General features: G+C 43.1%; 1 protein-coding gene and 1 long non-coding RNA gene across 3 annotated transcripts; one reads left to right on the top strand and one right to left on the bottom strand.

Annotated features, from left to right (window-relative positions):
- Positions 1-521: 521 nt before the first annotated feature.
- Positions 522-10306, bottom strand: LOC123925228. Its single transcript, XR_006814933.1, has 3 exons — positions 10112-10306; positions 5840-5911; positions 522-660 (listed from the first exon to the last, which is right to left on the bottom strand). It is a non-coding gene; the product is annotated as an uncharacterized LOC123925228 (long non-coding RNA).
- A 2280-nt stretch (positions 10307-12586) lies between these two features.
- ARL11 (ADP ribosylation factor like GTPase 11) lies at positions 12587-14634 on the top strand. Of its 2 annotated transcripts, none has more exons than XM_045978456.1 (2): positions 12587-12846; positions 13681-14634. In XM_045978456.1, the coding sequence occupies exon 2, from the start codon at positions 13699-13701 to the stop codon at positions 14245-14247; it is 549 nt and encodes a 182-aa protein (XP_045834412.1). In that variant the 5' UTR covers positions 12587-12846; positions 13681-13698; the 3' UTR covers positions 14248-14634. The 2 variants fall into 2 exon arrangements, with proteins under 2 accessions (XP_045834412.1, XP_045834413.1); XM_045978457.1 differs by having other exon boundaries at positions 13539-14634.
- The last annotated feature ends 3177 nt before the right edge of the window (positions 14635-17811 follow it).

Raw genomic sequence — 17811 nt, 5'->3', positions numbered from 1 at the left:
TTTATTTTAAGATTATTTCTTTACTTGAGAGAGAGCGAGAGAGAACATGAGCAGGGGATGAGGAGCAGAGGCAGAGGGAGAAGCAGGCTCCCCGATGAGCAGGGAGCCCAATGCGGGGCTTGATCCCAGGACCCTGAGATCATAATCTGAGCTAAAGGCAGATGCTTAACTGATTGAGCTACCTAGGTACCCCTACATTTATTTATTTTTAACAAGATTTTATTTATTTATTTATGAAAGAGAGAGGAGCAGAGGGAGAGAGACAAGCAGACTCCATGGGGCTTGATTCTACCACCCTGAGATCATGATCTGAGCCAAGAGTGAGACATTCAACCGACTGAGCCACCCGGCACCTCCTGGTTTGTATTTAGAGTCATGATATTAATAACATCTAACATTTATTAAGCAGGTATTGTGTGTGGTATTGTGCTAAGTGCTCTACATGCTATTTTAGTGGATGTTAGCTGTCATAAATGATAAGCCCCAGAATCTCAGTGTCTTAACAAAATAGAAGTTTATTTCTCACTCATAGAGCATTCAAAACGATGTTTCCTAACAGGCACAAAGCTCTCCTCTGAGATGCGATTTGGGGACCAAGTTTCTTTCCACGTTGTGGTTCCACCATCTTCAAAAGTGGCTTCCATGAGAAACCTGCAGAAGCTGAAAGAGCAAAGAGGACCACAATTGGAGATATTGGACTCCATCCCAGGATCCTGGGATCATGACCTGAGCTGAAGGCAGATGCTTAACCCACTGAGCCACACAAGCATCCCTGAATATACGATCTTGACAAACTAAGAGTTTATGTCATCCTTTCTAAAAGTTACCTCCCTAAAATATGTGGCTTTAGGTAGTTATCCAAACGTTAAGATTTGTTTCTTTTTTAAGATTTTTTTCCCCGTTTGGGCCTGAAGAGGGAGACTAGAGAGTAAGCCTGCCACCTTGTGGCGTGGGCCCGAACCTACAGTCTGTTAAATGTCTTCTTTCCTTTGCTTCTAGTTTATTTACTAACCAACCTACACCTGATGCTGCCTGATAAGAAATTCACACCAAGGGGCACCTGAGTGGCTCAGTGGCTTGAGCCTCTGCCTTCAGCTCAGGTCATGATCTCAGGGTCCTGGGATGGAGCCCCCTCTCGGGCTCTGTGCTCAGCGGGGAGCCTGCTTCCCTTCCTCTGTCTCTGCCTGCCTCTCTGCCAGCTTGTGATTTCTGTCTGTCAAATAAATAAATAAAATCTTAAAAAGGAAAACAGAAAGAAAAGAAATTCACACCAAATTCAAATTATATGTTTTTTTAAAATTTCAAGATACATTCTTTCATCCAATTCTAAAATTATTGTAACATTTCCAAACCTGTTACAGGGGTGACCAACTTTAAAAACAGGGCCCAGACACATTTACCAGAGGTTACTTCAGTGCTTCCCAAACCAGGAAACAAACTCAGCAATGAGTAGGATTTATTTCAGCCCACTCAAAAGTTAATCAGTGAGCCAGATGAGAAGGCAGATTTTCCAGTTGTGCAATAGGTACATATGGGCTATTCAAATGTGAATGGAGCAGCGGTGTGAAGACAGAGTCAGAATTTACATAGCGTTCAACACTTCCTACAGTTTTAAAGATTTTTTTTTTTTTTTTTTTTTTTTTTTTTTTTTTTTTTTTAAGATTTTATTTATTTATGACAGAGAGAGATCACAAATAGGCAGAGAGGCAGGCAGAGAGAGTGAGAGGGAAGCAGGCTCCCTGCCGAGCAGAGAGCCCGATGCGGGACTCGATCCCAGGACCCTGAGATCATCCTGAGCCTACTATACTATAACACACCCAGCAGAAATTTCCCTGCTCTTCCCTGGATTTAGCAAAACAGGAAGAACATCTAAAGTTATTTAAAAGGCAGTAGATCTAGCAGGTAGCTAAAAGGAAATCTGGTATTTCTGCTTCTTCTAACACTTGGTTTCAAATGACTGGGACCAGGTCATATCCTGATGGAGTTTTTAAATGTCTCTCGTTTTCTTTAGTCTTCTTATTATTTCTTTCTTTTCTCACCACTTGCAAACTCTGAAAGACCCATTTTACATGTAACTACTGAAAGCAGTTAGAAGGAAGAAAAAGGGTGTGTATGTGTGTGTGTGTGTGTTTTTTTTTAATGTTTGAGAGTAAATTTAAGGCCCTTGGAATCCTTTTTTTCTGTCTTTTTTCTTTGTCTTTTTTTGGATGGAAGTTTCATGAGGATAAACTCATACACTGATACAATGTATGATTCCCATCTAATGAGTTCATTGGGATGGGAACATTCATTTACTCCTGTGACTGTGTCAATATCTCTCTAGGGGAAAAAAGGGGGTGCCAATGGAAATCCAAGCTCCTTTACACTTTAGGTTTCTCCTCACCTCTTCACCTCCCCCAGCCTCCTCATCTTTCCCAAGCATGGGTATATACCAAGGTCAAGAACGGCACTTGGGCTATATTTTTTAGAGACCAAAAGTATACACATAGTCGTATATTGTATAAACATCTATTCTTTGTGGGAGTTCTCTGCCTTCCCTCTAGAGCATCCATTGATCTCCTTCTTATCACTACAGCCAGGTAAAATTGGTGCAGGGAATGCTGCACCACTCTCTATTCTAGAAATTTCTCCCACAGATGGCCTTAATCAGCTTACAGATTGAATCATACATTCTAGTTCTTGTCCATTTTTCTCTTTGACCTAAACGTTCCAGATCAGCCTTTCCTTACCACTGAACTGATAAATGTGGGCTTAGGAACGAGGCCACTTAGTTTTTGTTTGTTTGCTTGTTTGTTTCTTTGTTTGTTTGGAGAGAGAGAAACAGCACAGGCGGGTGGAGGGGCAGAGGGAGGGGAAGACGCAGACTCCCCACTGAGCAGAGATCCTGATGCAGGGCTCCATCCCAGGACTCTGAGATCATGACCCAAACTGAAGGCAGACGCTTAAGCCACCCACGTGCCCCCACTTAGTTTTGCTTAAAGAGTTCACCATGTGGTCTAATTTAATCTAGCTCCACAGGATTCTATAGTGGGATTTGAAGCTTTCGTGAAATTAAATGTGCTGTTTAGCTCACCATTGTTGACATTCCCTATTCATGCTCCTTTGTGAAAAATAAATGTACAACTTCTGTAAGAAAATGCTCACGTTTTGGGGCGCCTGGGTGGCTCAGTGGGTTAAAGCCTCTGCCTTCGGCTCAGGTCATGATCTCAGGGTCCTGGGATCGAGCCCCGCATCGGGCTCTCTGCTCCGCAGGGAGCCTGCTTCCTCCTCTCTCTCTGCCTGCCTCTCTGCCTGCTTGTGATTTCTCTCTGTCAAATAAATAAAATATTAAAAAAAAAAAAAGAAAATGTTCACGTTTTAAAAAACAAACCACTCTTTTCTCTATGAATCTCTTTGCGGTATGTGCTGGGTATTGCCAGTCATAATTTGACTACCAGTCAAATTATAATTCATAAAGAATACTGTCTCACTTATGTTGAAAATATTCCAAGATTAAATTTCCAAGGTTTAGAATCTAAAGAGTATTTGGTCTTGTGTAGTAAATTTCACCTGTGTGGCCAGATTTCACAAAGCTGGCACTATAAATTCACCCTTAAAAAGAAGACGTGATATATATGTATGTATATGTGTACACACACACGCACATACACACATGCAGAAATGGAATACTATGCAGCCATCAAAAGAAATGAAATCTTGCCATTTGCAACGACATGGATGGAACTAGAGGGTATTATATTGAGCGAAATAAGTCAATCAGAGAAAGACAATTATCATGTGATCTCCCTGATATGAGGAATTTGATGGCAGGGTGGGGAGTTGTGGGGGGTAGGGAGGGAAAAAATGAAACAAGATGGATTGGGAGGGAGACAAGCCATATGAGACTCTAAATCTCACAAAACAAACTGAGGGTTGCTGGGGTGGGGGGTAGGGAGAGGGTGGTTGGGTTATGGACATTGGGGAGGGTATGTGCTATGGTGAGTGCTGTGAAATGCGTAAACCTGGCGATTCACAGACCTGTACCCCTGGAGCTAATAATACATTATATGCTAATAAAAATAATTTTTAAAAAAGTATTCTCCACAAATATTACTCAGCCATAAAAGCAAATGAGATCTTACCATTTAAGACAACACGGGTGGATCTAGAGAATATTTCCCTGAGAGAATATTTCCCTTCTCAGATAGAGAAAGATAAATTCCATATGATTTTACTTCTATGTAGAATCTAAGAGTCAGAACAAATGAACAAAGGAAAAACAGACTCTTAAATTCACAGAACAAGCTTGTAGGTAGCTGCTAGAGGGGAGATGGGTGGAGGGATGGATAAAATAGACAATGAGGATTAGGAAGTACAAACTTTCCATTGTAAAAGAAATATGTCGTGGAGATGAAAAGTACAGGATAGGACTGTAACAATAATATATATATAATTATATATAAAATATATATAATATATAATATATAAAATAATAAATATATAAAATATATAATTATATATATAATATAAAATAATATTGTATGGTGTCAGATGGTGACTACACTATTCACAGTGAGCAAGGAGTAGTGTACAGAACTGTCAAATCACTATGTTATACAACTGAAACTAACCTAAAATTGGCCTGTAACCAATAAAATGCAGCAGGAGTGGCTCCCTGCGGCTGGGTCAAAAAAGTTGATGCAACTTCCCACTGGTTTACTGTAATACTTACTCTTAGAGCAAATACGGTAATATGATACATAAAAGCTTCCAAACCCATGTTTGAATTCATGTACAATAAAGGTGATATTTCTTTCTTTTTTTTAGAGGGAAGGAGGAGGGGTGGGCAGAAAGGGAGGGAATCCCAAGCAGGCTCTATGTTCAGTGTGGAGTCTGACATGGGACTCAATCTCGTAACTCTGAGATCATGACCTGAGCCAAAATCAGGAGTCAGATGCTTAACCAATTGTGCCACCAAGGCACCCCAAGAAAAGTGATATTTCAAGTTAGCCAAGGAAAAAAGATAGCTTATCAACAAATAGTATTTATTCAATTCATCTAAGCTATTGGTTTTCTTGGCATAAGACTGCTCATAATATCTTCTTTGTCAATTTTTTTGATAGTGATGTCCCTTTTTTTATTCTTCATGATTTTGTTTTCTTCTTGATCAGCCTTATCAGCAATTTATTGATTTTATTAGTCTTTTCAAAGAATCAACTTTTGACTGTGTTCATATTCTCTATTTTTTCTATTTAATTACTTTTCATTCTTATTTTATTTCTTATTTTGTATTTAGTTTGTTTTTCTTTTTTTCTCTTACTTAGTTAATTGACTTTACATCTTTCTTCTTTTATAATATAAGCATTTAAATGTATAAATTTCCCAGTGGTTTTGCTATAACTCACAAATTTTGGTTCCGTTGTATTTCCATCTTTATTCAGCTCAAAATATTTTCTAATTTCCTTGCAATTTCTTCTTTGACTTTTGCGCTATTTAGAAGTAGGTCATTTAATTTCCAAAAATTGGGGGGTTTTCCAGATATCTTTCCAGTGTTTATTGCTACCTTAATCCCACTTTTGTCACACAGAGGAATATATTCAGTGTGATTTCAACTCTTACAATTACTGAGGCTTATAGCCCACCGTATGATCTATGTTGGGAAATGTTCTGTGCACCTTCATCTGTCCCCATTGTAATCATTGCACACATCGATCTAATAACATTCTGTCCCAAGATGGCAAATAGGATCCAGGTAGAAGCAGGTTGGCAGGCTCCATGCTGGGAAACAGACTGCATGTTACCTTGAAGGAGGCAGACTTCAGTAACACAGAAAATAGAGCATGAACCCTCTGGTTGTTACCACATGTCCTCCACTTTGGGGTCTCCTATGGTCATTCTTCCTGGTTCCATGAACCTCTGGGACAAAAGACAGCTGTTGGAGAGGAAAAAAGAGGGATAATAAATGAAATGAAAACACAATGGAAGGGTTGAAAGATAACATTGAAGAAATCTCCCAGAAAGTACTGTGAAAACGTAAAGATGTAAGAGGGGAAAGAAAAAATATATATTTTAAAGATTTTATTTATTTATTTATTTATTTATTTATTTATTTGAGAGGGAGAGAGATTGGTGGGCAAGGGCAGAAGAAGAGAGAAAGAGCCTCTCAAGCTGACTCCCTGTTGATCTTGGAACCCAACACAGGGCTCAATCTCACAACCCTGAGATCATGACCTGAGCCAAAACCAAGAATCAGATGCTTAATGGACTGAATCATCCAGGAGGCCCAGAAACTAATTTTTTTAAATAAGAGAATAAGTCAAAGTTCTGCAACCAAATAATAGGAATTACAAACAGAAGGAACATAAAAGATAGGAATTTTCAGGACGTCCCAAAATTGAAAGTAACTTACTTCTAGCAGTAAGAGGCAGAGGAATGGGCCCACTAAGTTTCCAGCATAATGGATGAAAATAGACTCATACCAACTTAGAAAGTTTTAAAACCTTTTGGTTTGCAAATCTTTTTAACATTTCTCTCATACAAAACCAAAAAGGTAAATTAAAAAATATAATAAAATAAAAGGAAAGAATAAAAAAGAAAAAGGGGAAATATTAAAAAACACACAAACTTTCACAATGTGACAATTTAGTTGAAATTTCAGAATTCTTGGAACAAAGTGAAGATTTTATAAGATCCCAGAGAGAAAAAGAGTCACAAACGTTGGATCAGGAGTGTAGTCTGGTTTCAGATTCTCAACAGCAGCAGTGTGAAGCAATGCCTTCTAAGTCCTAAAAGGAAATGATTTCTGTCCTAGAATCTTATATGCAAACAAATTATTAATAAATTGTTAGAGTTTAAAAAAAGACATTTTAAGATTCAAAGTCTAAAGACTTACCTCCCATGCATCTGAGAGGCTACTGAAGGTATGCTCTACCAAAACAAGCAAGCAAACCAAGAAAGGGGAAAATCTGGGATGTAAAAGCAGAGGATCCCACACGGGACAGAGGTTCAAAGGCATCTCAAAGGAGATGTGCATATGATGTAGAGACCTAGTTCAAGTTGAAGTGGCATGTCTTAAGACATAGACATAATAAAGACTCTTATCGCCAAACTATCTACAGTCATTATATCCTCTTTACCTGGAAGAAAAAATTCCCAGGCAAGCTTGGCTCGAATTCTTATCTGTATTTGGTGGGCTTTGATCATGTGGCAATGAAGTTTCTCCCCTCTTCTCCATGCCCTACAGACAGGACCACCTGACATTACTCTGTTCACTCCAAGGAGTAGTCTGATTTGCTCATTCCTGAGAGTGGAAAGTGGGCTTGACGTAGAATATACAGAGCAGTCCATTTCTACTGACCATGTTCCCACTGGATAGCCAGTACCAGGCCCGCCAGCAAGGCCTGCCCGCTGCCCCAACTGTGGGAAGCCCTACGCTTCCTAAGATGCTGTCATGCCTTCGCATACTGACTGCCCCAGGAGCGACTCTTGTAACAAAACTCCCAAGGAAGCCAAATTCAGACTATGACCCAGAGACTCTCTTCAGTTTATTTTCATCTAAGAAGGGCAATGTTCCTTCTCCATAAGATTTTGCTTGTTTCTCAGTGTTTGTATAGATCACTTTTTGCACCTATTTATCTAAAAATAGCTGACAAAATGATAGAAAATTGAGAATAAAAAGAAAAACACGAGGCTGGGGCAAATTACTTCATCTTTTTTAGCCTCCGTTTCCATATCTATAAAAGGGGACCAAAAAAGCCTCACCTCTCAAAGCTGTTGAGAGGAGTAATGAAACAGATGTAGACATTGATATGATACAGATTAGGGGCTCAACTGACAACTGCTATGTCTTTAAAATCTCAGTTTAATAAGATAATTCCTTTAGTGTAGGAGTGTGTGTGACTGTGTGGGTTTGTATACACACGAAGTGTGGTAAGGATAAAGCAGAAATAAAACTACACCAGCTGGGGTCACAGCAGATTCTGGAGAAGGCAACTTTTGACTTCTTACAGAAGAAGTGTGGAGTGTGACAAGTCATTGGAGACCCAGGGGCCTGTGAGCTGTGGCAGAATCACACATTTGGTAAACTGGAATATGCCTCTTACATATACATATGGAATATACCTCTTACAAGCTTTTACATATGCTTACATACATATTTTACTACATAAAATTTCAAAGGTATGCAAAACGTAGAGACTAATATAATACACCCCTGTCGACCTGGCTTTGACAGCTTTCAGTTTAGGGCCAATCTTTTTTTTTTTTTTTTTTTTTTAAAGATTTTTTATTTATTTATTTGACAGAGAGAGATCACAAGTAGACAGAGAGGCAGGCAGAGAGAGAGAGAGAGGGAAGCAGGCTCCCCGCTGAGCAGAGAGCCAGACGCGGGACTCGATCCCAGAACCCCGAGACCACGACCCGAGCTGAAGGCAGCGGCCCAACCCACTGAGCCACCCAGGCGCCCCAGTTTAGGGCCAATCTTATATTATATCCAAGCTACTACTTCTCCATTGCTAGATTATTTATAAATTAATCTCAGAATCATACAATTTAATCTATGAATATGTTAGCATTGTGCTTCTTGTATTTCTTGAGGCCTTCTCATTATTTAATAAAATCCTATTAAAAATAATAACAAAAGGGTAAGTATATCTGAGTTAGGATATATACTAATGTGGAAAGAGCTCATAAATGTATTGTTCAATATGACAAGCTACAGATATCACAATTACGTTTAAAAGACACAAACGGGGCGCCTGGGTGGCTCAGTGGGTTAAAGCCTCTGCCTTCGGCTCAGGTCATGATCCCAGGGTCCTGGGATTGAGCCCCGCATCAGGCTCTCTGCTCAGCAGGGAGCCTGCTTCCTCCTCTCTCTCTCTGCCTACTTGTAATTTCTGTCTTTCAAATAAATGAATAAAATCTTTAAAAAAAAATAAAAGACACAAACAAAAATAAATAGTAAATTAGAGGTGTGTGCTCTAAAACATATAACTATGTATATAGAAAGATCACTGCAAAAATGTGCGTCAAACTACTAATCCTGAGGATTAGTGATTAGAGAGGAGTAGTGATTTAAAGGGTGAACTCGGGGCACCTGGGTGGCTCAATTGATTAAGTGTTTGACTCTTGATTTTGGCTCACGTCATAATCTCAGGGTGATGAGATCAAGCTCTGTCTTGGGCTCTATCCTGAGTGCAGAGTCTGCTTGATTTTCTCTCTCTCCCTTTGCCCTTCCCCCACTCACTCTCACCCTTTCTTTCTAAAATAAATAAATAAAATTTTTTTTTAAAGATTTTATTTATTTATTTGACAGAGAGAGAGATCACAAGTAGGTAGAGAGGCAGGCAGAGAGAGGAGGAAGCAGGCTCCCTGCGGAGCAGAGAGCCCGATGCGGGGCTCGATTCCAGGACCCTGAGATCATGACCTGAGCCGAAGGCAGCGGCTTAATCCACTGAGCCACCCAGGCGCCCAAATAAAATTTTTTTTAAAGGACATTGAACTTAAGGGGCACCTGGCTGGCTCAGTGAAGTATATGACTCTTGACTGGACTCAGGTCATGATCTCAGGGTTGTGAGACTGAGCCCTGTGGCGGAGGGGAGGGTGGGGGCAGCGCTCCACTTTGGGGATGGAGCTGGCTTGGGATTCCCTCTCTACCCCTTCTCTTTCTCTCTCTCTCTCTCTCTCTCTCTCTCTCCCTCCCACTCAAAAACAAAACAAAACAAACAAACCAAAAAAAAAAAAAAAAAAAAGAAAAAAGCATGAACCTAAGAATTTTGTCCCGTAGACATTTACATTGTTTGAGACTCAAATTAAAAACACTATATTCATTATTACTTCTGTAATCTTGTTTATAAAAAGAAGAGAATCAAAGCCCTTTGCTCGTTGCTGCCCAGAGTGACAGGAACTCATCTGGGAAATACAGAGAAGTCTCAAGTGTGGATTTGAGTTTCTAGCTATGAAGTGACCTTCCAACCTCCTTCCTAATCGAGTTTCTTTTTCTCCCTGCCAACTAAAAATACACTATCCAGTTCAGGAACCTGGGCTGACTGAAGAGCAACTGCTGCCTAGGACCTACTTTGCATACTGAAACAACCGTGGAGGATAAAGAGCAGCAGCTCACCGTCACCGGCACCGTTACCGGCTCCGAGGCGCTGGGAGCTCATCACCCTTCTATCTTGGCCTCTGCATCATCCTCCTTGCACCTGCTCAGGAGGCAGTCTCTGGCCACTGTTGGCTCTTCCCGCTTCGTGTCAGGAAACTCCTGCAAATACTGCAAATGCATTAGTCAGGAGTTGAAGCTGCTTGGGTGCAGAGCTTACATCCTTCAGATCCTTCTCAGCTGGCTGATCCAGAAGGCACACCCCTCACTGCTAGTTCCTTTTCCTCTTGTGTTTTTTTTTTTTGTTGTTGTTGTTGGTTTTGTTTTCTTTTTGAGAGAGAAAGAGATACTATTTCAATTTGGAGGGAGACAGAACAAAGAGAGACAGGCAAGGAAATTCTTCCCCCACCCCCGACTTTGCCAGGTTCCTCATTTGTTTATAAGGAGGTGGCGGTAAAAAAACAAACACACACACACAAAACAAAACAAAAAAGAGATGGTGCTCCCAATAAAATGGAAACTAGAAATAGAAAAGTTCTGGAAGATGAGCTGTGCTGTAAATGTAAAATACAAGGCACTCAGAATGGTAATAATTCTAAATACAATTTATAATGCAAAGCAAAGACGGTGTAAGAGTCTACAATATATTCTGTATCTAATTTTGATACACGATGTCCTAGTTTTCACACACAAAAATGATACTAACTTCTCCCATTCATATGGCATGCAGATGCATTTTGAAGCGTTGTTTTTTGTTTCTTGGTTTTTTTAATCATGTCATAGGGGCACCTGGGTGCCTCAGTGGGTTAAGCGTCTGTGGCTCAGGTCATGGTCTCAGGGTCCTGGGATAGAGCCCCTGCATCAGGCTCCTTGCTCAGTAGGGAGCCTGTTTCTCTCTCTCCCTCTTCTTCTCTCCTTGCAAGTAAATGAATAAAATCTTTAAAAATAAATAATTTAAAAATCATGTGATAACCTGTACAAAGCTTTGCCTACAGCTGCTCCATAAAAATCCCATCATCCTATAAGATATTTGAGCTGAACTAAACTTTGCAGTACCTAGTCCAGCCTTTCTTCTCCAAGTCAGCAGCTTCTTCAGCTCCTGTCTCCCTCTCCCCCTCTTCCCAGGACTCACACAGAAGGAACCAGAATCAGAGTGATAGCAACCCTGCCCCCTTAACTCCGCCCCAGGCATATCTTAACCTTGGCCTCCAAGTCCTTATCCTCTGCCCATCCTGATCCTCCGGCAATTCAATCCTACCAGGATCCCCATGGATTCATCAACCGGACAGGACTGTCTCAGCTTGATCTGATCTCCCTGCCCCACGGATTAGGATTAGGCAGACAATCCCTGCTCCAGACAGTTCTTTAATGCTTGGAGACTGCTCTTGTGTAATGACAAAGATTCTTTGCTTGGTTAAACTTTAGTCAGACTCCTGAAACTTCTAGGATCATCTGCGCACTTCCTCGTAAAATACCGTCTTAGTCAGAACCCCCCTACCTCTTAACCAGAATGCCCTGCCCTTAATATCTAATCACTTCAAAATCTGATCACGTTCCTCAGTCCCCACCGTCCCCCAGGTGATGTCTGGCCACCTGGTCTGCCTTCAACAAGAATCCTGTTGGGTCAGTTTAACCAGAATCCCTCTTGACCCCTGATGTTCCCTCTCAGTAATTTCCCATCTGCTGACCCCCCTCCCTGGTTTTGGCTATAACTTCCCACTTGCCTGGTCTGGTTGTAAAACGACTACAGCCCACAACACAGGTACCCCGAAGAACTAAGCAACAGTAGCAGCGTTAAGGACAGAGTGGTGCGCATAACACGTGGTGTTTCTGACTTTTCCTAACCACTCCCTCCTGTTAAAATACCCGGGCCTAAGAAAAGCAACGACAATTCCAAAAGGATGTTCGCTCTCTGCAAAGCACTTTCTCCGTGAGTAGCAGACACTCTGGAAGAGGAGGAGAGGAATAAATCCCAGCAAGATCTTGAGCAAATTATTTACTCTGAGCCCCTTTCTTTATTTGTAAAACGGGAGAGTCGTAACCCCCAGCTCGATTCTTGCCATTTTAATGGAGTAACGCCTGGGAAAGCAGAAAGCACAGCACACATGTGACTGGTCCCAAGAGTCATGTCACTGCAACTGCAGACGCCCACTGGAGAGGGGCAGAATCAACGGCTTCTGATTTTTTTTTTAATCTGAAGTTTTTTTTAAAAAACTGTGTTTTCTGGAGGTATCATCGTTTCCTGGGAAAAACACGATGACATTGCCCCCCCCCCCAAATTAAGCAGTAGGTTTAATTGCGCACAGTTCCACCACACTGACACAACTCTTGAATTCTTACCATTTGCCTTCAACATAGTTACCTTTTTTTAGAGTGTTTTAATCATACTTAGGCAGTTTTTAAAAATCTGTAGAGTCCAAACAAGCAAAAGAATCTCCAGGCTCCAGAAAAAATAAAGTAAAATAAAATCAAATCAAATACCATCAAGGCCTGCGTTCTGAGCTGCTGAAAAACGGGGTTGGTGCGAAGCTGGGCTCTACCAAGACCTGACCGGCTGGGGACGTCGGAGCGGCCGGTCCCCTGCGGGAGGGGCAGTGGAGCCCGCCCCGCCCCGACCACCTGCGGAAGGAAGCAGAAAAGGGGAACCAGCCACCGCCGCTACAGTTCCTTCTCCTCTGGCTCTTGGGACACCACCGTCGCGCAGAAAGCAGCTGCGTGCTAGCGGACTGCCACAGAGGAGCTTTCGGCCGCAGTCTAAGAACACGGAGGTAACTTTACTTTCCCTCTGTCCCCGCTGGCCTGAGGAATGATCGGAGCCTGTCTAATTTCCCTCCAGGGGCAGCCGAAATATCTCCACTTTCCCCGTCCCCCGTCCCTACCCGCCCGGGGAGACATGTCCCTTCCCCAGTCCCAGCCAGGTTTCCCCTAGGTCGGGAACAGGTTTTGGTTTTAGAAATTGGGCATTTCTAAATAAAAAATGTGAGTCGTGCTCTATGGGCAATTTACCTTGATATGGAAATGGAAGAAACCACCTAGCTGTGACTCGTAAATTTGTCCCCAGGCAACCGTACTTGAAATAGCCAATGTTTGCAGGACAGAGTGCTGGTCCCGAGGGGAGCGCCAACGGCGGCCCAAGTTACCCGAGCGGACTGTCTTCTTCACTTGGTGCACGGAACTGGAGCTATAGCTTCCACTTCAGGATTTAGGTTTATGGGAAGAAAACAGAGGCGGGAAGCCATAGACTAGAAGGAACTGAAGACATCTTTTGGTTATTCCTACTGAACTAGGTTATATCTAACTGGAATGAACTTCCTTTTGCCTCTTTGCTTTAAGTACCAAGGAATGTGAGCCTCGTTGGGCTTCCTCCAGGGAGCCCTTCCCTGACACAGCCCCCTTCCCCCCTTCCTGATACAGATCAGCTCCTGGTGACTCATTTGCCCTTACTTCCTGGCCCTTTCAGAGCCCAGACCTGTGTTTGAAACCTGACATTGTAAAGACGCTTCCTACTTTTGGAGGAGAGGCTCTTCTTCCAGGTGCCTGCGTGGATTTGTGTTCCTCTTGAAAAGAATGGCTGATGTGTGCACCTGGCCTTTCTCCCCTAGGGCTTAGCAGTGGCCACCATGGGTTCTGTGAATTCCCGAGGTCACAAGGCAGAAGCGCAGGTGGTGATGATAGGCCTCGACTCAGCTGGCAAGACCACGCTCCTGTACAAACTGAAGGGCTACCAGCTGGTGGAGACCCTGCCCACTGTTGGTTTCAACGTGGAGCCGCTCAAAGCCCCAGGGCATGTGTCTCTGACAATCTGGGATGTCGGGGGGCAGACCCAGCTGAGGGCCAACTGGAAGGACTACCTGGAAGGCACGGATGTCCTCGTGTATGTGCTGGATAGCACAGATGAAGCACGCTTGCCTGAGGCAGTGGCTGAGCTCGTGGGAGTCCTGAACGATCCACACATGGCCAGTGTCCCTTTCTTGGTGCTGGCCAACAAGCAGGAGGCACCCGGCGCTCTGCCGCTGCTTGGGATCAGAGACAGGCTGGGCCTGGAGAGATTCCAGGACCGCAGCTGGGAGCTCCGGGCCTGCAGTGCCCTCACTGGGGCCGGGCTGCCTGAGGCCCTGCAGAGCATGAGAAGGCTCCTGAAATCCCGCTGCCACTGTGTTTCCACGTGAGTGCAGGTGCGGCAGGGCGTGGGGAGAGCCAGAAGACTGGGTCCGGGCAGAGCAGCGTGTCTGTGTCCATACAAACTGAATGCAGCAGCTGGTCCTTGAGAATCTGAAACTCAGTTTGTCAAAGAAGTCCTTCTGTGCTTGGACAGGATACTTTCTTCTTGGGGCTTATTGTCACTACTGTTTATGCTGAAAATCACCATTATTATTCTTCGAATAATAATGCTCAAAGGGGAAAAAAATGCCTCGACACGCTTCCTTTAATAACTCATTACCAAGGATGAACTGAGCAATTGTAATAGAAGAACAATGAGGGTCTCATTACAATTAAGACCTAAATTCACAGAGGGAAAGGTTTTGAAATCAGATTACAATATCATCTGGACATGGTCACGATGTTAGGAGTGATTTGTCCCTGGTGCCCTGGGTTTGTGCCATGATCACTATGCGTACAGCACCCAGGGCAGGCAGAGTTGGGTAGGTGACTCTGTCCTCATGGAATCTTGAGTTTAGAAGTTCGCTGGGGCATTTGGCCCTGGGCAAGAGGCTGGGAGTTGGGGCCTTCCAAAATTTATCCTTTTCTCTGGCCCTGATGAACTCTCCTCTACCTTTTATCATCTTGTATTGGTCTTTTTCTAAAATGCTTCATTTTTATCTTTTTTTCTTTTTTCTCTGTGCAGTACCTATCTTTCCTTAAAGGTCAATCAAGGATTTCATTCATTCATTCATCCAATTAATAAATATGTAGAGCATTGAATTTGGGCAAATGGCACTGAGTTTTTAGTTATGAACCAGTCCCTTGAGATGGGAGGTATGAATTTTGAGGATACATATAACAGAAATTCTTCTTTCTCATTATTATATTTTTTAAAAAGTTGAACATAGCATACGACAAGGGTTTTAAGGTGATCTTTACCTAGGAACCATGAAGCTCCTGAAATTATTTACAAAATTATTTGTAAAATGTTATGCTTTGAGCCTTTTTTGGGGGGGTGGGGGAGAAGATCCACAACTTTTATCAGACTTTCAAAGGCTTTTGTGACTCCCCAAAGTTAAGAAACACTGATCTGGTCTTATCTATCATCCACCAGAGGAATACTTCCTATAATTTGAGTGTCTTAATGGCAAGCAGCTTACATTTGACACCTGCTCTCATGATAAGCAGCTCTGTATGTTGGCTTTTCCTACCCTGGACTAAAATCGTCCTGATAGCTTCTGATGACATTCTCCCTTCTCTGGAGTGATACAGTATAAATGGGCCCTCAACACCCTTCCAATATCTGAGATCCACTAGATCCCTCTACCCAAATTTTTCCCTTCTAACATCAGGTTAGGCATGCTAAATTCTTTCCACTACTTGTCAGTAAATAGGTTTTCCTATGCAGGCACAGGAAAAGTACAGAGATGCAAAGACAGTTTGGACAAGGCCTCAGGCGTCATGGAGCTCTGCCTGGGGAAGCAGGACAAACCTCCCATAAAAAGACAGACAGAGGCTCAACTCAGCAACTGTTTATTGAGCACGTTCTAGGGCCAAGTTCTGTGCTCAGTGCTTTCCATAGATTCCAATCCTCTCAATACTGCAAAGTGGTATCATGCTCATGTTGCATAATTGGAAACTGAGGCTGGAGGAGGTTGCGACTTGCTTGAGGCATAGAGCTACTAAGTGACATATCTGGAATTTGAAACCAGCTGGGTCTAGCCCAAATGATGCCTATATTCTTCCACGACATCATGTTTCTAGAAGGTTTAAGCCTAGGCTGACCTTTAGTCAACCGACGAGATGAGGGAAGCTGTCGAGTCAGAGGGAGGAGACTTCTTGGAAGTATGAGGGGGAGTGAAGGAAGGACAAGTGGCTGGCGTGGGGTGAGAGGTGGATGAGAGGAATGTATTAAAGAGAAAACAAAACCGGAAAAAACTCTTAAGTCCAAGCTGGGGAAAGTTTGGACTTTTGTAATCTGGATTTGGCTCAGGGAAGTGAAACCCCTGGACTTGCCATGTAGGAGTGCAATTTAGTGGCAGTGTGGGCTGGAGTAAAAAGAAGGGGGACTCTGGAGTCAGGCAGGCAGAGAGACCAGCTAGCTGCCCTTTGCAGTAACAGAGGAGAGGGGAGGAAGAAAGATGAGAAATTGAAAGCCATTTTTGAAGGAAAGAGCTGAGAAAAGTTGAAGATGGCATAAGGTTTTGAGTGTATGTGAAAGGAGGGATTGGTGTGACCTGAGAAGGTGGGCTCAGGAGGAACGAATTGGAACGGGGCCAGAACTGGTGGGCTGTGCTGGGTAGGGACGTGTGGGTAGCTTCTTCAGATCGTTCTGTGACCTTCAGTCTTCAAGACACCGTACCCTGCCTGATGCACCAGCTGGTTCCCATGCACAGAGGCTCCTTTCCTCACATGATACGTCAGTTTTTATTGTGAGCTCATCTTTGGTAGGACTTGTTTGTCCTGCGTGACCCCCACGTACCCTGGGTTGTGACAGTGTTTCTACACATGTGGTTGCACATGAGCATCAACTAGGCTCCTGGAGGTTTCAACTGTTTTAGATCAAACATTATGTTAGTTTCTCTGTTTGGGGCTCACGGCCTCACAGGTGGCATCGATCTGGATTCTGTGCCCATTTATGGCATGGGCCCTAGGATTCAATTTCTGACAGATGACTTTTTTTTCCCCCCACCCATGTCCCAAGATGATTTGCTTCTTCATACTTTCCTGAGCTGGTGGACCGTGTTTCCAATCCTCTTTAAGGAAGGGGCATCTCTTTGATACTCTTGCTTTTTTACCGAGCTCAGATTAAAATTTTCTCTCTTCCAAGCACGCCTGAGACCATACCTCTAGTTCCCATACAGTTGTTATAACCTTAACCTGGTCCCTAGAGCCTTAACCTTGGCTTCTTAATATCTCCATTGACTTCAAGACCCAGCTTACACTTACCTGCTTTGGTTCTTCATTTCTGCCACTTCAGGATATCCCTGGAAGGAATCACTATGTTCACGGACAACATGTACGAAAATACAATTTTTTGGTGATAGCTTACCCAATATTTCTGTACCTCTGTAATGGGCAAGGGTCCATCTGCTATGAGCTGTCTTTCTGAATGTCCTGAACTGTTTTGATATGTGGCAGGGAGGTCTGTACTTAGGAAGATGGCTTGGGTAGCTGACTTGAGGTGGACAGGGAGTCCTGAAGCAGGGAGGCAGTGTAGAGGGTGACTGGGATGTCTTTTGACTGACAGGAACACTCTTGCCACTGCTGGGGCAAACAGACATCTGCAGAAGCCATCATGCTATGGGCATTTGTTTCCTTTCTCTTGACAATTGTCAGTCTCCTTTCTGACATCAGGATGGACCACACTCTTGTCCAGCTCTGAGAGTGTGCTCCTTGCCTGGACCAGAGTGGACGGGGGACCAGCAGGTAGTACGTGACAACAGCCGCAAATCCTTGAAGGCAGACGTGCTTTTAACAAGCCTCAGGAGCTTTCCTCTCATCATCTGCCCTGGATAAGATGTGGGAAGAAGGATAACAAAATATCATAAGAACCATGCCCATTAGTGCTTCATTGGTGTTGACCAGAA

The sequence above is a fragment of the Meles meles genome, chromosome 14 (genome assembly GCF_922984935.1).
Source record: "Meles meles chromosome 14, mMelMel3.1 paternal haplotype, whole genome shotgun sequence".
Lineage (NCBI taxonomy): Eukaryota > Metazoa > Chordata > Mammalia > Carnivora > Mustelidae > Meles > Meles meles.
The sequence above is the reverse complement of the archived record's forward strand: the minus strand, read 5'-3'. Positions and strand labels throughout refer to the sequence as shown.